The sequence below is a fragment of the Pituophis catenifer genome, unplaced genomic scaffold, assembly GCF_029215685.1.
Source record: "Pituophis catenifer annectens isolate HBS135680 unplaced genomic scaffold, rPitCat1.0.hap2 SCAF_3, whole genome shotgun sequence".
In the NCBI taxonomy this organism is placed as follows: Eukaryota; Metazoa; Chordata; class Lepidosauria; order Squamata; family Colubridae; genus Pituophis; species Pituophis catenifer.
The window spans coordinates 207,499,692-207,523,180 of NW_027256883.1; the positions used below are offsets into that span (position 1 = coordinate 207,499,692).

General features: G+C 44.0%; 1 protein-coding gene across 1 annotated transcript in view; it reads left to right on the forward strand.

Annotated features, from left to right (window-relative positions):
• The window catches only part of NTSR1 (neurotensin receptor 1), a 220,241-nt gene extending 197,011 nt beyond the window's left edge, over positions 1-23,230 (forward strand). Inside the window, exons 2-4 of the mRNA XM_070940125.1 lie at positions 18,066-18,267; positions 22,355-22,445; positions 22,981-23,230. Of these exons, the coding sequence (XP_070796226.1) occupies positions 18,066-18,267; positions 22,355-22,445; positions 22,981-23,230 (543 nt within the window). The remainder of the gene's footprint in view (positions 1-18,065; positions 18,268-22,354; positions 22,446-22,980) is intronic.
• The last annotated feature ends 259 nt before the right edge of the window (positions 23,231-23,489 follow it).

A 23,489-nucleotide genomic window follows, 5' to 3' on the forward strand; every position in this document is an offset into this window, starting at 1 on the left:
CCATTGGACTTGCAAGGCAATGGGATGCGTGTGTGCAAAGAACATGACAGTGACGAACATGGAGGGCGGGGCGAGCGAGCAGTGACCTGGAGGGACCGGTTCGGGGGTGTGGCCAGACGGCCATCGCTACCAGTTCAGCGACCTTGGCCAAATCTCTGCCAATGGTTCGTGCAAACCGGTGTGAACTGGCTGAATACCACCTCTGCCAGTTAGCTTTCATGCTAAGGTGGGACTAGAACTCACAGCTCCTGGTGATTAACCTAAAGCCACCCAGAAGGCTTTCAACTGTAAAATAGGAATAGAACTCATCATCACTTTTGGTATTGTTCTGTCCTTGTCTCACACACGCACACAAACAGTCAGCCAGGGGTTAAATAAAACTTGCAGACAATAAATTCCTTTGATAACAGGATTGGCAGCAACCCAGTAGCTGCTTGCCAAGAACTTTACTCACAGAGGGAGGTGTTCCTCCTCCGTCAGATAAACCAAAACAAATACACAAAGCCACAGAATTGTCAAGCCCAGTCCGTATTAAATCCAAGGTAGGCAGATAATGTAGTTTCAGAGATACAATGCGACTCGCTAGTTGTTTAGTTTTGTCCGTCACAGAGCCTGAATGGCCACCACACCCCCTTTTATCCCCTGTGGGGTGTGGTCCAGTGACTCAACTTAATCTCTGGCACACCTCCTTTTCTGCTGCGTGCGCTTGTCTCTCCAATGCTGGCGTGGATCCAGCCAAGACTTATCTCCATCACTGTCCAACTGCGACTGCTCGGCGATACCTGGCTCTTGGCCAATCTCTTCTCCTTCGGGAGACACCTGAGGCATTGCCAGAGAGGAGGGTCCTGGAGAGGGAGGCCTGACCAACTCCTCTCCTTCACTTTCGGAGCCTTCTCCCTCTGATAAGACGGGCTCGGGGGTCGGAGTCACAACAGGTATCTAGGCCAGTACCTTAACCACTACACCAAAGTGGCTCCTAAACTTTGAATACTTTTTTTTTTTTTACAAGATTTCTGATCTTTAAAAGTTACCTAAGAGTAGACACATTGAAGTCTCCCTCCTTGTTGTAGTTACTCCATTGGACAAGGTACGTTAGACTTTTGGACCTGTATCTATCTATATCCGTGGATTTTTTAAGAAATGGGATACAAAGAATTTGGGATCAAAATAAAAGTTAAGTGGAAGTGATGTATACAGATCTATATGTCCTATTGCAACAAATCCTTAAAAACCTATTTGTGAGCTGAAACAAGCAAGGCAATTTGGGGTATGTTAATGCACTGAGACCAAATTGCAGGCGCAAAGATCAAAGGGAGAAATTTTGCTGGAGGGATCTGAATGGATATATAGGCAAAGTTTGTTGATTTTTATATTTACCGATTGTCTTTGTTAAACACCGAAATGTTTTATTGGGTACTGCTCTCTGTCAACTTTGGAAGCCATATTATGCCGGAAGCTTCCAAGCTGCCACCTTCTCATGTGTGGGAAAGTAGGAAGGGGGATTTATTTGAGGGTTTGTATTTAGACAAAATAGCATAGCATTCTTCCCGTCGGTCAAGGTCAGGACGAGCCTGCATCTGGAGAAGGAGTGATTGGAGTGCTGTCTCGAGATGGGACGGATGGTGATTGGAGCATGTAATCGTCTGAGGAGTGAGGGGATGGTTTTGGGGGTTTTGATTTAATGAGGGGAAAACCCGGGAACTCTCAGATTCGGGTTTTCCCAAGATGTGCCAGTATTCCTACTCTAATAAATGGAACTTTGAGAAAATGCTTGCCTCAGAGTTTTTAATTGGAGCAGAGGTTTTTCTGGAACGCTGTCACTCTCAACCTTTGAGAATTTTTAGCAGTTAGTCTCTAGAACTGTGATGGCAAACCTATGGCATGCGTGCCACAGGTGGCACGTGTAGCCATATCAGTGGGCACGTGAGCTCAGCTCCAGCTGATTTTCGGGCCTTCTGGGCCCACCAGAAGTAGGGAAACAGGTTGTTTCCTGCCTCCAGAGGGCCTCAGGGTGTGGTGGAGAAGGCCCGTTTTTCTCTCTCACCTGGCTCCAGACCCTTTCTAGGAGGCGAAAATGGCCTACCCCACCACCCTGGAGGCCATCCAGAGGCCAGAAACGGCCCGTTTGCCAACTTCCGGTGGGACCGGAAGGCCCATTTTTTGCTATCCCCCAGCCTCCAGAGCCTCTCTAGGAGTCTGGGGAAGGCGAAAATGGCCTTCCCCATCCCCCTGGAGGTCCTCTGGAGGCTGAAAACAGCCCGTTTGCCAACTTCCGGTCCTACCGGAAGTTGGCAAATGGGCCATTTCTGGCCTCTGGAGGGCCTCCGAGGGGGTGGGGAAGACCGTTTTTGTCCTCCCCAGACTCCTAGAAAGGCTCTGGAGCCAGGTGAGAGAGAAAAACGGGCCTACCAGGCCATCACGTGCCAGGAGCGGAGGGGAGTCGTGCGCACATGCTAAGGGTGCATAGAATTATGGGTGTGGGCACACGGGCACATGACCCCCCCGACCGCCCCGTCCTGGCACGCGATGGCAAAAAGGTTAGCCATCACTGCTCTAGAAGGACTTATTTTTGAGATTTTTAAATATTTATTTACTTATTTTGTCAAACATGTACAAGATAGCAGGTATAGGTATAAACCAGGGGTGAAATGCTACCGGTTTGCACCGGTTCGGGTGAATCAGTAGTGATTTTAAAAAGCTACCGATTTGTCCGAACCGGTATTTCCAACAATCAGCTGTGCCGCACACATTATATTCACTAGAAAGCAGGAAATCCTGCTTCTTAGTGAAGCTAAATCACGCGGCACAGCTATTTCCCCCCCCCCTCGCTGTTCTACTTACCTAGTGAACAGGGGTGAAATGTTCCCAGTTCGGACCAGATCACCGGATCCGGTAGCGATGGCGGTGGGTGGTTCGGAGAACCGGTAGCAAAAATCTCTGCGTCTCCCCCCCACCATGCCCAGCTTTTTAAAATACTTTTAAAAGCATTTTTTCGTCGGAAGAGGTTGTAGAAAAAATGCTTTTAAAAGTAAAAAAAAAAAGCCTCTGATGATCGTGCGGCTCAGCTGGGATCGTCAGAGCCTTTTCAAAGCATTTTTTTGTGCAACCTCTTGGCCAAAGAGGTAGTTAAAAAATGCTTTGAAAAGTCTCTGACGATCCCAGCTGAGTTGCCTGATCGGCAGAGAGGTATTTTTTAAAAAGCCTCTCTGACGATCCCAACTGAGTTGTCTGATCAGCAGAGGCTTTTCAAAGCATTAGAAAAAATTCTTTGAAAAGTTTTTTAAAAAAATTGGCCATGCCCACCCAGTCACATTACCCCCACCACCACCAAGCCACACCCACAGAACCGGTAGTAACAAATTTTACATGTCACCCCTGCTAGTGAAGTCTTCTTTTTCTGCGTGAAGCGTGTGCTTGGTATGAAATGCGCATGCACACGCAGCGTGCTTTTGGTGCACACTCTGCATGCGCATGCACAGCGCGCATTTGGCAAGCAGCACGCATGGGCGGGCAGCGAGTCAGTGGCAATCTGCTGAGGATTTCACCACTGGTATAAACATAAACATTAAAAAAAGCAAGTAAGTACAGATAAATGGGGACAGGAAGACAGGGACGGTAGGCACGCTGGTGCTCTTAAGCACACCCCCTTTACGGATCTCTTAGGATTGTGTGAAATGGATTTTAGCAACTGTTTAAATTATATTCCAAAGTAATTGGATGAAGGTTATTTAAATTAGTTTCAAAACCATTTAAAATTGTACTGCAGATTTATGAGCCAAACGAGCCTGCACGGAAGATTTTTTGACTGTATTTGATGCCAATGTATCTTCTATTAGATTTAACCCCAATTTTATCTCCCTTTGGGTTCCCAACCTCCCTGTCCAAAATATGTGTTGGATTTATAAACACTAGGTTTTTATAATCACTATGCTAATCTGATCAATGCTAATCTTCCAGGGCACAAAGTAATTAAAACACTGACTCCTAAAACCTGTCATAAAATCTTTTTTTAAAAAAAAACAAGCAGCTTTTTTGGGCAATAAATTTGAGTTATAGGTGGCTGAAATTAGTATAATAAAAAAAAGAAGAGTGAACCAGCAGCTGTGACTCAGAAATTATGAATATTGTAAAATTCTGCTTTACTTTGGTTGGTTGGCAGATTTTTTTTTATCTCACCTGTACTATTTTTTATAAATAAAAACTCAAGGCAGTGAACATTCATAATGCTCCTATTTCTCCTCAACCTCCTATTTTTCCCACAGCAACAACCTTGGAGGTGGGTTGAACTGAGAGAGAAGGACTGGCTTTCATATCTAAGGCAGGGCTAGAACTCACTGTCTCCTGGTAATTGACCCAACCAATTGACCCAAAGTCACCCAGCCATCTTTCATGCCTGAAGTGGGACTAGAACTCACCATCTCCTGGTGATTGACTCAAAGCCACCCAGCCAGCTTTCCTACCTAAGGTGGGACTAGAACTCCCCGTCTCCTGGTGATTGACTCAAAGCCACCCAGCCAGCTTTCATACCTAAGGTGGGACTAGAACTCCCCTTCTCCTGGTGATTGACTCAAAGCCAATCAGCATGCCTAAGATGGGACTAGAACTCCCTGTCTCCTGGTGATTGACTCAAAGCCACCCAGCCAGCTTTCATATCTAAGGTGGGACTAGAACTCCCTGTCTCCTGGTGATTGACTCAAAGCCACCCAGCCAGCTTTCATATCTAAGGTGGGACTAGAACTCCCCGTCTCCTGGTGATTGACTCAAAGCCAATCAGCATGCCTAAGATGGGACTAGAACTCCCCGTCTCCTGGTGATTGACTCAAAGCCACCCAGCCAGCTTTCCTACCTAAGGTGGGACTAGAACTCCCCGTCTCCTGGTGATTGACTCAAAGCCACCCAGCCAGCTTTCATACCTAAGGTGGGACTAGAACTCCCCTTCTCCTGGTGATTGACTCAAAGCCAATCAGCATGCCTAAGATGGGACTAGAACTCCCTGTCTCCTGGTGATTGACTCAAAGCCACCCAGCCAGCTTTCATATCTAAGGTGGGACTAGAACTCCCTGTCTCCTGGTGATTGACTCAAAGCCACCCAGCCAGCTTTCATATCTAAGGTGGGACTAGAACTCCCCGTCTCCTGGTGATTGACTCAAAGCCAATCAGCATGCCTAAGATGGGACTAGAACTTCCCTTCTCCTGGTGATTGACTCAAAGCCAATCAGCATGCCTAAGATGGGACTAGAACTCCCCGTCTCCTGGTGATTGACTCAAAGCCACCCAGCCAGCTTTCATATCTAAGGTGGGACTAGAACTCACTGTCTCCTCTGGTGTCTAGGCCAGTGCCTAAACCACTAACTAAAACTGGCTCTCTACATCCATGCCAAAAGGCTCCGTACTGGGTATTGGATGGAAATTTCATTTCAGTCAATGAAGGAGTCACAATCTTATCATTTGAAGTGAAGCCAAGTCATCATAAACTTTGGGGACAGAAGGATCAGGCAGATCGTGCAACTCACTTTCCCTATCTGAAGAAATGCTATCCCTCTATTATTTTTGCCAAATATTTCTCTTATTAGGGGAAGTAGGGAAAGCAGTGGAAGATCTTTTGAAAGGGATAGATCAGTGATGGCTAACCTTTTTGCCGTCACGTGCCAAAAGCGGGGGGAGTGTGGGAGGATCGTGCGCGTGTGTGTCCACACCCATAATTCAATGTGCCCCGACCCCCCACGCATGCATGCGTGACCCCCCCCTACGCTTCCCCCACTTTTGGCACGCGATGGCACGGTAGGCAAGGTAGGCCTGTTTTTCACTCTCCCCAGGCCCCAGAGGCTTTCTTGGAGCCTGCGGAGGGCAAAAAATGGCCTTCCCCACCCCCCTGAAGTCCTCCGGAGGCCAGAAATGGCCTGTCTCCCAACTTCCGGTGGGACCGGAAGGCCCGTTTTTCGCTCTCCACATGGTCTAGGAGCCTGGGGAGGGCGAAAACAGCCTTCCCCACCACACGGAGGCCCTCTGGAGGCCAGAAACAGCCTGTTTCCCGATTTCCGGTGGGCCCGGAAAAATCAGCTGGCCGGCGCACGCATGCGCACTGGAGCTTAGCTAGGGCAACATTCGAGTGTCCACCGATATGGCTTCGTGTGCCACCTGTGGCACGCGTGCCATAGGTTCACCATCACTGGTATAGATTTAAGAAGTCCTTGGTGCTCTCTGGACTTGGTTGTTTGCTCACCATCAAGGACTCCACAGTTCAATCCCTAGTTATAAATATTCTCTACTCTCGGAGGTATAGATTCTCCAGAAATACCCATATCAGTACATTTAGGCTAGATTTGCCTATTGGAGAAAACCAGGAGTCCTGATTACTGGTATCTGTAGTTTTCTGAGGTCCTTGGTGCTTTCTGAGCTTGAGGGTTTCCTTGCAGACATTTCATTACCATATTAGGTAACATCATCAGTGGTACAAGGAAGGAGTGGGTAATTCCATTATCTAATTTTCTGGGACAGAACAATAATGTATATTGAACCAGAGGCTAAGCAAACAAGCTGGGTCTAACAAGAAAACTAGCACTGAACAAGTTTATAACATTATAATTCATCCGATTGATCATCCCTAGGCATGATGAAGCATGTTATAAAAGAATTCTGCTGGTCTCGTTAAGTAAAATCAATGTATACAGCAGTTTGGCCACTTTAAGAGGTGGGTTCAATTCCCAGAATTTCCAGCCAGCATATGAGCTTCCCTATTTATATGGTCACAATTTGATGGCATTATAATCAATCAATCAAGGAAATTTCCTCTCTCTCTCTCTGTCTCTCTCTTTCTCTCTCCCCTTCCTTCCTTCCTTCCTTCCTTCCTTCCTTCCTTCCTTCCTTCCTTCTTTCTTTCTTATCTATCTATCTATCTATCTATCTATCTATCTATCTATCTATCTATCTATCTATCTATCCATCCCTCCCTCCATCCATCCATCCATCCAACTATAGCTACATTTCAGGGGTGAAATCCAAAATTTTTCCCTACTGGTTCTGTGGGCGTGGCAGGGGAAGGATATTGCAAAATCTCCATTCCCATTCCATTCTGGGGCCAGCCAGAGGTGGTATTTGCCAGTTCTCTGAACTACTCAAAATTTCCACTACCGGTTCTCCAGAACCTGTTAGAACCTGCTGGATTTCACCCCTGCTACCTATCTATCGCAATGTTTCTACGTACCTACATCCATCTATCTATCTATCTATCTATCTATCTATCTATCTATCTATCTATCTATGGTATCTATCTATCTATCATCTATCTATCTATCTATCTATCTATCTATCTATCTATCTATCCATCCATCTATCCATCCATCCATCCATCCACCCATCCATCTATAGCTCTATACCTCACTGTTTCTACCTACCTATAGTACCTACCTATCCACATCTATCTATCTATCTATCTATCTATCTATCTATCTATCTATCTACCTACCTACCTACCTACCTATCTATCCCGCTATCTATTTACCTATCACTGTCGTTCTATCTACCTATCTATTCATCTAGACCTATCTATCTATCTATCTATCTATCTATCTATCTATCTATCTATCTACCTATCTATTCATCTAGACCTATCTATCTATCTATCTATCTGTCTGTCTGTCTGTCTGTCTGTCTGTCTGTCCTGACTAGCTTTCTATCCATCCATCCTCCAAGAGCTGACACCAAGTTGATGGTGCATAATCAACCAACCAATTGATAAGCTTTTCTTGGCTTGCTTGTACTCTTGTCAAGAATTATTTTTTTCATTTCTTTTCCTACTTCCCCTACCTTTGGAAAAGGGAGAAAAAGTACAGAAATGTCTTTTTAAATTTTGTAGTCTTATAAAACTTTTATATGTGTCAAACTTCAAAAGATTTTTTCTTCCTCCTCCTCCTGAGAATAAGGAACACTATTATTGCAAGAACTGCCAAGATGGAGCCTGTCATCTTTCAGGCAAACAAAATACAGAGAGAGTTGTGACATTTTTGTCAATCTCCCAGTTTTGATAGGGTTTTTTTTTTCTCCTTTATAGATGGAGAGAAACACGTATGCTGCATTCCTTTTCTGCAACTAGAGTTGTTGCTAAGTTTTGAAGAACAATTTATGAAGTTCTTGATGAGACAGCTTCATTTATTTGATCAAGAGAAGGGCGTAGGTTGACTTCTGCAGTGTTTAGATCAGTGGTGAAATCTAAAATTTGTTACTACCAGTTCTGTGGGCATGGCTTGGTGGGGGGTAATGTGACTGGGTGGGCGTGGCCAATTTTTTTTTTTTTTTACTTTTAAAACCATTTTTTCTACAACCTCTTCGGCGAAGAGGTTGTAAAAAAAATGCTTTCAAAAGGCTCTGACGATCCCAGCTGAGTTGCCTGATCAGCAGAGAGTTTTTTAAAAACCCTCTGACGATCAGGCAACTCAGCTGGGATCGTCAGAGCTTGGATCATCAGAGGCATTTAAAAGAAAAAAACTTTCTTTTTTCCTTTTAAATGGATCTGACGATCCAAGCTAAGTTGCCAGATCGGCAGAGGGATTTTTTAAAAAACCCTCTGCCGATCAGGCAACTCAGCTGGGATCATCAGAGCCATTTAAAAGGAAAAAAGCCTCTGATGATCGCGCAGCTCAGCTGGGCGGGGGGGGCAGGAATTTTTGCTCCCGGTTCTCCAAACCACCCGCCTCCATCGCTCCCAGATCGGGTGATCCGGTCACCCCTGGTTTGGATGATATGGGTGACTATTGGGGGCGAATCATTTGCCCCCACGGAGAGGGCTCGCAACTTGGGCGTCCTCCTGGATTCACGGCTGTCTTTAGAAGAGCACTTGACAGCCGTGACCGGGAGGATTTTTCATCAGGTTCGCCTGATTCGCCAGTTGCATCCCTTTCTGGATCGGGACTCGTTACACATGGTCACTCATGCCCTTGTCACCTCCCGCCTGGACTATTTCAACGCTCTCTACATGGGGCTCCCCTTGAGGAGCCCCCGGAGGCTCCAACTGGCGCAGAGTGCGGCCGCGCGGGTGGTAATGGGAGCGACATGGCGTTCCCATGTAACACCCCTCCTGCGCGAGCTGCACTGGCTCCCGGTGGTCTTCCGGGTGCGCTTCAAGGTTTTGGTTACCACCTTTAAAGCGCTCCATGGCTTAGGACCTGGATACTTGCGGGACCGCCTACTACCACCAATAGCCTTCCACCGGCCGGTACGCTCCCATAGAGAGGGGCTCCTCCGGGTGCCATCAGCCAAACAATGTTGGCTGGTGGCCCCCAGGGGGAGAGCCTTCTCTGTGGGGGCACCTACTATCTGGAACGAGCTCCCCCCAGAGATATGGAGGATCCCAGATCTGCGCACCTTCCGCCGCGCTTTAAAGACCTTACTATTTCACCAGGCCGGCCTGGCCTAATTTTCCCCCTCTTTTATAAAAGATTTTTAATTTTTAAATATCTTTTAGTATTTTATACATTCAATTTTAAATTGGTTTTAAAAGTTTGGGGTTTTAAATTTGTCGGGGCCAAAATTATTTAATTTGATTTTATTCTACTTTTAAATTTTGTATGTATGTGTTTTATTGTTTGGCTGTGCACCGCCCTGAGTCCTTCGGGAGTAGGGCGGTATAGAAATCAAATAAAAAATAAATAAATAAAATAAAATAAAGATTACCATTTCTCTGGATAGGTGGCCTTTTGCAACCTTCTGGTAAGCAAAGTTACAATGGCACTGAAAAAAGTGACTGATGACCATTTTTCACACACACCGCCATGATCTAGTGATCAAAATTTGGACGCGTGCTAACTGGTTCATACATATGACAGTTGCAGTGTCCTGGAGGCCATCTTTTTCTTTGGATCTTCAGGGTTGCCACACTTAGTGCTGTGGGAAAGTGGGAGGAGGATTGTATGGAGTTGGTAGAGATATCTAGACATAACAACATTCTTTTCTCTGGGAGTCAAGGACGTTCAGCCTGCACCTGGTGAGGTGTGACTGGGAGGCATCTCCAGTTGGGACAGTGCTTTGATTGGACCATGAGATAGACATGTAGGTGCAGGGGAAGGGACTTTGATTTTCTTTTGGGTGGGGAAAACCTGGGAGCTTTCAGATTCGGGTTTCCTCAGATGTGCCAATATGACATCTCTAATAAAATGGAACTTTGAGGAACTGATTGCCTCAGAGTCTTATTTAGTTGGGGGTGTTACTTGGATCCCTGACATTGGGTCATGTGATTGAGTTTTACCACCTTCCGACAAGCAAAGACAATGGGGAAGCCAGGTTCACTTTGCAACCGTGTTACTAGCTTAACAACTGCAATGATTCACTTAACAACTGTGGTAAGGAAATGGTCATAAAATAGGGCAAAACCCACTGAACAACTGTCTTGCTCAGCAATGGAAATTTTGGGCTCAACTGGGATTGTAGGTCAAGGACTACTTGTACAAATGGTTACCCTGGGTACCTGTGAAGAAATTATTTATTTTTTGCTTGCATGATAGCAGTGTTCCAATATTTGAGGGGCTGCTACAAAGAAGTGGGGATCAACGTGTTCTCCATAGCACCTGAAAGAAGAACAAGAACCAATGGTGTCAGGGTTCTTGAAGATCCAAACAAAAAGATGGCTTCCAGGGCTAACAGATGGATGGAAACTAGTCAAGGAGAGAAGCAGCCTGGAACGGAGGAGAAATTTCCTGACAGTGAGAATAATTAATCAGAGGAACGGCTTGCCTTCAGAAGTTGTGGTTGCTCCATCACTGGACATTTTCAAGAAGAGATTGGACAGCTATTTATCTGCAATGTTGTAGTTTTTTCCTGCTTGAGCAGGGAGTTGGACTAGAAGATCTCCCTTTCAACCAGTGGTGAAATCCAAATTTTTTTACTACCGGTTCTGTTGGCATGGCTTGATGGGCGTGGTGTGGCTTGGTGGGTGTGGCTTGGGGGCATGGCAGGGGAAGGATACTGCAAAATCTCCATTCCCACCCCACTCCTGGGGGAAGGGTATTGAAAAATCTCCATTCTCACCCCACTCTGGGGCCAGCCAGAGGTAGTATTTGCTGGTTCTCCGAACTGCTCAAAATTTCCACTACCGGTTCTCCAGAACCTGTCAGACCCTGCTGGATTTCACCCCTGCTTTTAACTCTTGTTTTTCTGTAGTTCTGTTATTCTGTTCCCTTATTCTGCTTCTGAAACTCCTGAACAAGATTAGGAAGCGATCAAGTTGACATGAAGAATAAGCACCTTTAAAGGTGTCCAAATAGGATTTAAGATCAGGTCTTTTCCTTTAAAATTTTCACTCAATCACTTTCAGAAAAGGTGGGTTGGCAGTATAGAGTCTCCCGCCATGTCATGTGTAAGACCCCGTTAAGTGATGTCTAGAAGGCCTATACCCTTAGTAAGGACTTTTAAGAAATGGATTAGAAATGCCCGCAATTTCTGAGATCACAAAATCCAATTAGATTTGAGGCCTGCTTCAATCCAAAACTCAAGATTTGGGGTTGGAAAAAAAATCAAACTGGTGACATCTGAGTCATTTTAAAACATTTTTTAAAATGCAGAGAAGAGCAGCAAAGGGGATTAGGAGATTGGAGGCTAAAACATAAAGAACGGTTGCTGGAATTGGGTATGTCTAGTTTAATGAAAAGAAGGACTAGGGGTGACATGATAGCAGTGTTCCAATATCTCAGGGGCTGCCCCAAAGAAGAGGGAGTCAAGCTATTCTCCAAAGCACCTGAGGGCAGGACAAGTAGCAATGGGTGGAAACTAATCAAGGAGAGAAGCAACCTAGAACTCAGGAGAAATTTCCTGACACTTAGAACAATTAATCAGGGGAACAACTACAACTTGCCTCCAGAAGTTGTAGGTGTTCCATCATTGGAGGTTTTTAAGATGATGTTGGACAACCATTTGTCTGAAATGGTACAGAGTTTCCTGCCCTAGCAGTAGGTTGGACTAGAAGACCTCCAAGGCCCCTTCCAACTCCTTTATTCTGTTCTGTTAATTTTGTTCTTATAATTTTATCTTGATGCCTCTACACCCGCATTGATGTGTCTATGAAATCCTCAGCTGTCTTGAATTGAACTGAACTTTATTTATTCATTCTAAAAAACAAAACAAAAAAATAGAAATGCCATCAAGCCCAAGTTTCTGGCCTCCATTTTATTTTCAAGAGTGATTCTTAGCTCCAGGACATTCTTAGAACTTGTTAAAGGAAGCATCCCAGGAGAACATTGGAGAGTGAAGACGTTCACCAATTTTTCCTTTGATAAATGAGCGTTGTGAACCTGGGCATTTCTACCTTGGCAGGGTTTTGATACAGATCCCATGAGATCATCTCAAAGTTACCCCTGTGGTCAAAAGATTTCTCCATCCCTGACTTCAACAATACGTTGCTGCCTGGTATAAATAATTCCCTATCCAGATAAAATAAATTTGTTTATTTATGCTGAGATGTAGAAAAGCTCACAACTCCAAAATTATTCTGGGCAGCTTGCAGCAAGCTAAATCAAAGCAGGAAAGGAAAAACAAGAACAAAATAACAAGAAAATGCTGTGCATCTGAAGAACCCACACTAACAAAAATCTATAGGGCCGTGATGGCGAACCTACGGCATATGTGTACCAGTTCTGTGGGCGTGGCTTGTTGGGCGTGGTGTGGCTTAGTGGGTGTGGCTTGGTGGGCGTGGCAGGGGAAGGATACTGCAAAATCACCATTCCCACCCCACTCCAGGGGAAGGATACTGCAAAATCCCCATTCTCTCCCCACTCCTGGGGGAAAGATATTGCAAAATCTCCATTCCCACCCCATTCTGGGGCCAGCCAGAGGTGGTATTTGCCGGTTCTCCGAACTACTCAAAATTTCCGCTACCAGTTCTCCAGAACCTGTCAGAACCTGCTGGATTTCACCCCTGCCAGAAACCTAAAGAGCAGCAGGCCGGCACGTGCATGCGCACCAGCCACCTGGTTTTTGTGTTTCCGGTGCTCTGGTGCGCATGCATGTGCATGCATTCTGGTTTGGGCACTTGGTGCCGAAAAGGTTCACCATCACTCATATAGGGCTCTATAAACTATCTCCCTGTTGTGGCTCCGTTACCTGAGCCTGTGTCATCGGCAGGAGAGGACTCCGAGAGTGAAGGGGAGGAGTTCGCAAGGCCTCCCTCTCCAGGACCCTCCTCTCTGGCAATGCCTTCGGTGTCCGCCGAAGGGCAAGAGATAGGGCCGGGGCCAAGCACGTCCACGCAGCCACAGATGGACAGTGATGAGGGTAATGAGTCTTGGCTGGATCCACGCCAGCGTCGCAGAGATAAGCGCACGCAACAAAAGAAAAGGCATGCCCGAGATTAGGCTGAGTCACTGGACCACACCCCACAAGGTATAAAAGGGAGTGTGGTGGCCAGTCAAACCTTGTGACAAACAAAGCTGAAAGCTTCCACGCCATTCTGCATTGCCGGACTTTTGTTATAGACTTTGCTGGATTATCTCTGGACTTGATTGACTCTGTAATTATTGAGCTGTTTCTTTTGATGTACCAAAAGTGGGGAGAAGTTATCTCTCCTCTTCGTACATAATAAACTCTTGGCAGGCAGCCACTAGTTTGTTGCCAAGTTCCGTTATCATAAGGAAAAGGATTTTGCCAGCTGGTTTGGTCTTTAACTCTTGAATGTCTGTTGGTGTGTGTGTATGTGTGACGGGGACAGAACACTCTCAAAGTCTGGGACAACAACTAGGTTTTTCATCCAGCACATCATTGAGGTAGATACCACAACAGGTAGATACATCAACATTCAGTTTAGCAATGAATATTTCCATTCTGATTATCTTATCGATTTGTCTGGGGTGGCAGTAGGAATCCTTCACCCTATGCTATAGGAGCAAGCCTACTGAGATACTAAATTTTACTGTGGATTTATTCCAACTCAAGAACCTTCCAAGAACAGTCAGTGTGATGAGGAGTTTTAGAGACCAAAATCATTGTCTGGATGTAGCTTCATTTGTTTTCCTATCTTTTATGATGAAGTCATCTCCTTCCCCCTTTTTTTGACTGAGTTTAGTTTCCCTCTCTCTGGCTCCTGAGATATGTCAGTTATGGATCCTGGTGACTTTTTTCAGATACTGGTAGGGTCTAGTCAGGATAAAGTTGACACTGCTAGACATGTCGGAGCCCGAAGCTTTGAATGGATTGACAATTGAAGGCACCAGGACACCATGAGTTCTACACCCTCTTCCCAAAACTGACTGGCAGGAAAGACAGTTGGATGACTTTGAGCCAGTCACCAGGAGACTGTGAGTTCTAGTGCTGCCTTAGCCATGAAAGCCAGCTGGGTGACTTTGGGCCAATCACCAGGAGACTGTGAGTTCTAGTGCTGCCTTAGCCATGAAAGCCAGCTGGGTGACTTTGGGCCAATCACCAGGAGACTGTGAGTTGTAGTCCCACTTTAGGCATGAAAGCCAGCTGGGTGACTTTGAGTCAGCCCATCTCCCCCAGCCGAACCAACCTCACAGAATGACAGAACAGAATAACAGAACAGAGTTGGAAGGGACCTTGGAGGTCTCTTAGTCCAACCCTCTGCTCAGGCAAGAAGCCCTACACCATTTTAGACAAATGGTTGTCCAGTCTCTTCTTAAAAACTTCCAGTGTTGGAGCATTTACAACTTCTAGAGGCTGATTGTTTGTTCTCACTGTTAGGAAATTTCTACTTAGTTCTAAGTTGCTTCTCACCTTGATTAGTTTCCACCCATTGCTTCTTGTCCTGCCTTCTGGTGCTTTGGAGAATAGCTTGGCTTCCTCTTCTTTGTGGCAGCCCCTGAGATATTGGAACACTGCTATCATGTCTCCCCTAGTCCTTCTTTTCATCAAACTAGACATACCCAATTCCAAATTGTTGTGTGGAAAATAGAAGGAAGAAGAAATATTCGTTATTATTTATGCATGTTCACCTCCTTGAGTTACTTACAAAGTAATAATGGTGGGATGAAAATGAATTAAATATTGAATAAATTCATGTCCACAGCAGATGTCAACAGAGCTGAGATATAATATTCTGGGCCTCCAGTAGCTTAGTCAGTGATGGCCATTTTTGATACTGGACAGCCAAGGGGAAAAGACTTTCAACTTCACTAGCTTATTGAAGAGTTTTATGGTGGTATTTATCGATTGCATTGTCCTGCTTTACTGTAGCGTCCCTGTGATTTAATTATATTGTTTTCTTGTACGCTTCTTTACGTGGAGCGTTGGTGACATTCTGAGAGTTCAGCAGATGCCCAAGAAGCAAGGCAGAGAGTGGAAAAGATTTATTTTTCCCTAAGCTTTCAAATCAATCATATATTATTTTAGGATTCTACTGTACAGTTTTATGGGGCCATTTATTATGTTGCAGGGTTTTATTGTAAAATTTTACTGATTTAATGATTGTGCTTTTCTGTGGTCGGTTTATTTATTTACGCATTTGATGCAGTGAGCTCTGACTAAGATTTGGGGCTCTAGGAACTACTCGGGAAGAGGACGCTTTCAACAGTGGACAGAAAGCAGAAATGACTTTTTCTTTTTTTTTGGCGTTTTTCTGTGAATTCACAGACACATTCCTCTCGTTTCTGAGCAACCACACAGAAGTGATTGTCCCCTGTTTTCACCACAGTGTTGTCTTCTTTGACTTCTTGATCTATCTGCAGTTCAGAAATCGCCTAGTGGTCTCTCATTCATGTTCTAGAACATTCCAAGCCCGCTTATCTTTTTAAGATCAGCCAAACTACAGGATCCTACCCTGGGAATAAAATACAGGTAGTCCTCAAGTTACCAGAGTTCATTTAGTGACCGTTCAAAGTTACAACAGCACTGGAAAAAGTGCATGAACAGAGGGATAGAATCAAGATCACTGAAGTGTTAATACCACTTTATAATGCCTTGGTAAGGCCACACTTGGAATCTGCATTCAGTTTAGTCGCCACGATGTAAAAAAGATGTGGAGACTCTAGAAAGAGTGCAGAGAAGAGTAACAAAGATTAGGGGACTGGAGGCTAAAACATACGAAGAACGGTTGCAGGAACTGGGTATGTCTAGTTTAATGAAGAGAAGGACTAGGGGAGACATGATAGCAGTGTTCCAGTATCTCAGGGGCTGCCCCAAAGAAGAGGGAGTCAAGCTATTCTCCAAAGCACCTGAGGGTAGAACAAGAAGCAATGGGTGGAAACTAATCAAGGAGAGAAGCAACCTAGAACTAAGGAGAAATTTCCTGACACTGAGAACAATTAATCAGTGAAACAACTTGACTCCAGAAGTTGTAAATGCTCCAATATGGGAAGTTTTTAAGAAGAGACTGGATAACCATTTGTCTGAAATGATATAGGGTTTCCTGCCTACGCAGGGGGTTGGACTAGAAGACCTCCAAGGTCCCTTCCAGCTCTAATCTGACAAAGAATCTGAATGGTCCAAGCAAATTGGCTGGTAGATAAGAGTCAACAGGTAGGCTGGATTTAAATCTCTTGTGAGGGCAAGGGGATTTGAGACTGATGACATATTTGACCCCTCCTTCAGGCTCAGCCTGGTCATCTCCAACATCACCCATTCCCTCCATCTTGGTCCCCCTCCTCTTCCTTGCTGCTGCTTTCCCCTCCCTATGTTGTGTCTTCAAAGTCTAAATTCTCACAGGAACTTGGCAAAGGCAGAAGGTAGGCCGTCTCAAAGAAATTCACCTCCCCTTCCTCAGTAGGAGCTGGCAAACCAGGTAGAGGTTGCTGTAACACAAAAATATTGTTAGAGATTCCCTTCTTTTTTTAAAAAAAAAATTTTGATTTATATGCTGCCCTTCTCTGGAGACTCAGGGCGGCTTACAATGCGCTAAGCAATAGCCTTCATCCTTTTGTATACTTATACAAAGTCAGCTTATTGCCCCCACAAACTGGGTCCTCAATTTACCTACCTTAGAAAGGATGGAAGGCTAAGTCAACCTTGAGCCTGGCGAGATTCGAACCTGCAGTAATTGCAGGCAGCTGGTCTTAATAACCAGCTGTCTTAATAACAGGGTGCTTTAGACCACTGTGCTACCAAGGCTCTTCTCAGGAACTGAAGGCCAGTTCCTTCCCTCGAGCTCAGCCTGGTCATCTCCTACTGTCATTACATCTTGGAATGATTGCAGATTAACAGAGTTGGAAGGGACCTTGTAGGTCATCTAGACCAACACTCCCACCCTCCGCCCAAGCAGGAGACCCTACACTATTTCTGACAGATGGCGGTCCAATCTCTTCTTGAAAGCCTCCAGTGATGAAGCTCCCACAAATTCTGAAAGCAACTTCTGTTCCACTGGTTGATTGTTCTCGCTGTCAGAAAATTTCTCCTTATTTCCAGGTTGAATCTCTCCTTGATCAGTTTCCATCCATTATTCCTTGTCTGACCTTTAGGTGCTTTAGAAAATAGTTTGACCCCCTTCCTCTCTGTGGCACCCCTCAAATATTGGAAGACTGCTATCATGTCTCCCCTGGTCCTTCTCTTAGCCATGCCCGGTTCTTGTAACCGTTCTTCATATGTTTTAGTCTCCAGTCCTCTAATTATCTTGGTTGCTCTTCTCTTTACTCTTTCTAGAGTCTCAACATCTTTTTTTATAGTGTGGTGACCAAAACTGGATGCAGTACTCTAGGTGTGGTCTTACTAAGGCTTTACAGAGTGGTATTAGTACCTCATTTGATCTTGATTGTATCCCTCTGTTAATGCAATTTAGGATTGCATTGGCTTTTTTGGCTGCCGCTGCACACTGCTGGCTCATATTTAGCTGGTTGTCCACTAAGACTCCAAGATCCCTCTCACAATTACTGCTATTGAGCTTGGTTTCACCCAGTCTATCTGTGTACTTTCATTTTTTCTTGCTCGGTTGTAGAACTTTACCTTTCTCTACATTGAATTTCATTTTGTTAGATAATGTTAGAATGGTCACTAAATAAATGTTTGTAAGTCGAAGACACCTATGATAGCATTTTTACTGGAAAGAATGGATCCCACCAGCACCCAAATTTCTAATCTCTTCTCTCCCCTTTTAGATGCTAACAAGATTTCTCTGTTTCCTCTCTTCCTGTCCCATCCAGGTCAACGTCTTCATCTCCTTCGTTTTCCCAATGGCGGTTATCTCTGTCCTCAACACCATCATAGCCAACCAGCTTATCATCATGTTCAAGCAAGCGGCCCAAGAACACCAAGTGTGCACAATTGGAGGACAGCAGACCATGCTTAGCATGTCCATGGAACCTGGCCGTGTTCAAACCTTGAAGCATGGAGTTCGAGTTCTACGTACGTACCTCTCTGATCTGAGACCACCTTCCTCTTATCTGATATTCAGTTTATCCGTACGGCTGAGGCCTTGCCCCTGTGGCTTGGAAATGATGTGTTGTTTCTTCCAGAGAAGAAACTTCTAATACTCCCAACTACCTGGGAGGTATTTGAATCAGTTGGGTTGGGTCCAAGTAGTGCTTGATGTCTGTTTGTGGCACTCCACAATGACCTGAAGGGGGCAGTGTTGCACATTCTTCGCAAGAGATCGTCCTTTGGATCCCATTGTCAACAAACTAGAAAAAACAACAAAGATGATAAGAGGCCCGGAAACTATATTATTATTGATCATCCCACAGTCAGCCAGATGTTCAGACTGGGTTCGGCATTTCTGTCTACCTATCGAGTCCTTACCAAGGACCTGTGATAGGCAGATGTGGATTTATATTATTATTATTTACTTTATTCATTAAACATGAGACACAGTCAACTGAACATTCAAAAATGCATCACAAATACCACTGACTGGTGCTAATGGTTGATATGGGTTGCTGCCAGCGTCCTAGGTATCAACCAAGTACCTTCTTAAAATATACGATGTTCCGAGTAGCGCAGTTTTTTGCAGTTCCGCTTTTGCAGGAAGCTGCAATTTCTTGATGTGTTTTGTAAAATTCTTGAACATGGTACCAAGTGCCCCAATGACAATGGGTATCACGGTTACATGTTTCATCCACAGCCATGTAGTTTCGATGGCCAGGGCGCGATATTTCGTGATTTTTTCCAGTTCTTTTTCTTCTACTCTAGTATCTCCTGGTACAGCGATATCAATAAACTGTACGCTTTGGCCCTCAACGACCGTGATATCTGGCGTGTTATGTTCCAAATGACTATTATTATTATTATTATTATTATTATTATTATTATTATTATTATTATTATTATTATGTGTATGGCATCTCCAGAGGTCAAGCAATCACTGATATACTGTACAAATATTAATTTAAGTAAATATACAATGCATATGTATGTATGTTAATTTGTAATACTCCATGCAATCCCTGCCATCAACACTTTGTTACTAGAGGAAGCTGAGCCATTGGCTGTATCTTGAATTTGCAGATAAGGAAAGAGTGATAGCTTACATAGACAGACAGACGTGTGTGTGTGTGAGAGAGAGAGAGTGAGAGAGAGATGATAGATTAGATAGATAGATAGATAGATAGATGATAGATAATAGATAGATAGATAATAGATAGATAGATAGATAGATAATAGATTGATTGATTGATTGATTGATTGATAGATAGATAATAAATAGATAGATAATAGATAGATAGATGATAGATAGATAGATAGATAGATAGATAGATAGATAGATAGATAGATAGATAATAAATAGATAGATAATAGATAGATAGATGATAGATAGATAGATAGATAATAGATAGATAGATAGATAGATAGATAGATAGATAGATAGATAGATAGATAGATAGATAGATAGATAGATAGATAGATGAATCACCATTTAACCATTGCTTGGTTTTTAAAAAGGCATAACAATCCATATGGATTTTTTTCTACAAAATGCAATCATGAACTGTATATGTATTTTTCCCAAAAATACACAGTTTTCACCCATTTTCCAATAGAATATGCATCATTTTCTATGATAATAAATACATCATAAAACTCAAAGAGATACACATTTATTTAAAAAATTGGAATACAATCACGTATTATTAATTTATGAATGAAACTATGTTAAGATGCCTAAAAGAAAAAGGCAGTAACATAATTCTCAGTGCTGCCTGCATAGTATTGTCCAAATAATGTATCCAAGGACAGAGAATTCTTGCTCTACTTTGAACTATCACTCTTCCTTGATCTGCAAATTTATTTAAGGTACAGCCAATGGCGCAGCTTCCTCTAGTTATGAAGTGTTGATAGCAGGGATGGCATAGAATATTACAAATTAGCATAAAGACCTTGCTAATTGATTACTCATTTACCGAGACATGGCTAGATAGATGAGTGAATAAAATATAAGATTGTGCCTAGTAATATCAGAGAGCATAAATAAGCAGGGGGGAAAAGCCTCATCCAGTTCTGTCTTCTGAAGAGAGGAAATGTGAAAGATATAATAACAAATGCAAAAAACCAAGATTACATTGAACAACGTCATTTCATCATTTCTCCATCCTGATCCAAAATTTAGCAATTGTTATAAAATTCCGTTTGTTTTACAGAAAGAGCTATTCCTTTGTCTGTCACGGAAATCATAATATAGGTCGTATATTTTATATATTTATTCTGAGCTCTGGTGGCGCAGTGGTTAGAGTGCAGTACTGCAGGCTACTTCTGCTGCCTGCCGGCTGCCTGCAGTTTGGCAGTTCGAATCTCACCAGGCTCAAGGTTGGCTCAGCCTTCCATCCTTCTGAGGTAAAATGAAGACCCAGATTGTTGGGGGCAATAGACTGACTCTGTAAACCGCTTAGAGGGGGCTGTGAAACACTGTGAAGTGGTATTTGAGTCTAAGTGCTATTGGTATCACATTGGCTGCCGGTGGGGGGAAGGGGGGGTTGGGGTTGGGATTGGGATTGGGATACCGAAAGAATTACTTTGTGCTTTGCGCAGGGACTTCAGATTTCGCCTGACTTTACTGCACCCAGTTTCTCTCAGTAAAAGTTCTTTTGATTCAACTTAATGGATTCAAGAGTGTTGCTTTCCTGAGGGGCCGACTGGGGCAGGTATGACAACCAGTTTAAGTGCAAATGGAGTCCATAGCAAACTATTAGTTCACTTAATGAATACCACATTTACTTAATGGCCACCACAAAAATGTCGTAAAATTTCACAATCATATGATCGTAATGGCTGCTTGTTAAATACTAATTGTACCAGATCTGCTGCACAATTCCAGGTGACCACCAGATGGAAGCAGAGAGTTAGACTGTTTATATCTCTTTGCTGCCACCGAGTGGCCATTTCAGGAGCTACAGCCCAGACCTATCAACCTTAATGAAGTCATTTGAACATGACCCAAACGTCATTCTCTTTTCAAATCTGGCTAAGGCCTTTCATTGAAATGCAGCATTAAGAGTGTTGACAATGTCCCCTGAGCAAAAAAAAAAAAAAAAGCTGGTTAAAATTCAAATAGAGAGATGGGTTTTTCAAGGCAGTGTGCCATTTGGGCTTCAATAATTGAAATCAGGAGCCGCAATTCTGGCAAGTTTCACACTTCAGTAGAAAAACAAGTCATCAGCTTGTATTCCAAGTGGTGGAATAAGAGGTTAGTGCCAAATACCCAACAATTTTTGCCAACAGAAAAGCATTACAATTGGCAGCATCTCATAAAGAATTGAATAAGAGACTGAACAGAGTCACATTAGAGTCTGACATAGATGCGAATCAACCAGATAATCCTAAAATTCTGGACTAGACAGGGAAGTTAAAAACGAACAAGCCAACGTCCCAGGGACTGGTAAATTACAGGGCTAAAATATCATCATTATGATTATACAGTCCTCAATGTATGACCATTCATTTAGTGACTCTTCAAAGTTACAACAGTACTGAAAACGAGATTACGACTGTTCCTTGCACTTACAACCATTGAAGCATGCCGGTGGTCACATGATAAAAATGTGGGTGTTTGACAATCAGCATCTATTTACGACGGTTGCAGCATCCTCAGGACCATTTGTGACCTTCCCAGCCATCTTCTGACAATCAAAGTCGATGGGGGAAGCCAGATTTATTTAATGATGGGTTGGTTCACTTAAAAACTGCAGTGATTCACTGTCAGACCTGCCCCAATCTGATCCTTTGGGAAAGAAAGACCCTCGACTCCGTTTGGTTGAAGCGAAAAGTTCTTTTACAAAAAGATCTTGGCTACAGAAAAATCAGGCACGCTCTGGCTTTCCCACGCACAAAAGATACAGAAAGGTTTCCAAATGTCTTTGGATAACGCTGGCTCCTTCGGCTACGAAACAGAGATCAGCACTGCCCAGCTGTAGTTGGACACAATTGTTTTCCCTTTGCCTTTTTTTTTTTTACCTTACAAAATGAGTAGCTAACTTCATTATTCCTTCCCTCTCCATTTCAGGTGCTGTTGTGATTGCCTTTGTGGTGTGCTGGCTTCCGTACCATGTGCGGCGGCTTATGTATTGCTACATCTCAGAAAATCAGTGGTCAGAGTAAGTAATTCGATTCCTATTGTTGTTTTACAGAGATGAGCAGGCTAAAAGTCTAGACCAGTGATGGTGAACCTTTTCGGCACCGGATGCCCAAACCGGAACGCAAGTGCATGTGAATGCATGTGCACATGCCAGAGCACCGGAGAGGAGGAGCAAGAGCAGGAGGATTGGGAGGTCCTTGGTGCTCCCTGAGCTTGGTGGTTTTCTTGCCAACATTTCATTACCCAACTAGGCAGGAGCGGGAGGATTGGGAGGTCCTTGGTGCTCCCTGAGCTTGGTGGTTTTCTTGCCAACATTTCATTACCCAACTAGGCAGGAGCGGGAGGATTGGGAGGTCCTTGGTGCTCCCTGAGCTTGGTGGTTTTCTTGCCAACATTTCATTACCCAACTAGGCAATTTCATCAGTGCTAGAGTGTTCTTGGATGGTTCTTGGAATTGAGCCGTGTTTACACTTTGCAATAAGGGCAAGCCACTTGTATATTTTCAGTTGTATTCCACCGAGAATATCTTCCCCCTTTTTTTTCTTTCCTCTCAGCTTCCTTTACGACTTCTACCACTATTTCTACATGCTGACGAACATCCTCTTCTACGTCAGTTCGGCGATTAACCCGGTCCTCTACAACTTGGTCTCCACCAACTTCCGCCAGATCTTTTTCTCCACCTTCATTTCCATATGCCTGCCCTGGCGAAAGAAGAAGAAGAGAACCAAGTTCAACAGAAAGTCCAACAGCCTCTCTAGTAACCATACTTTTTCTAGCCAGGTCACCAGAGAAACCACCTATTGAGACATCGGGATTCCCAAGAAGAAAAGGAAGGAAGGGAAAAGATTCCAGCAAGGAAACAGAACTTGTGAAAGGGGGTCTGTCCTGCTTTCAGACATGACTTCCAACTTCACCACCGCATCAATATGTTTAGCTGATTGCTGTCCATTGGAATGAATACGTGTCCATGGTTAACATTGAGGCGATGTTCCTGCCTTGGCCTCTGGCTTTTTGTGAGTTATGTCTCCATGTGTTGTCATCTTGATCCAGCATAGAGGTTTGC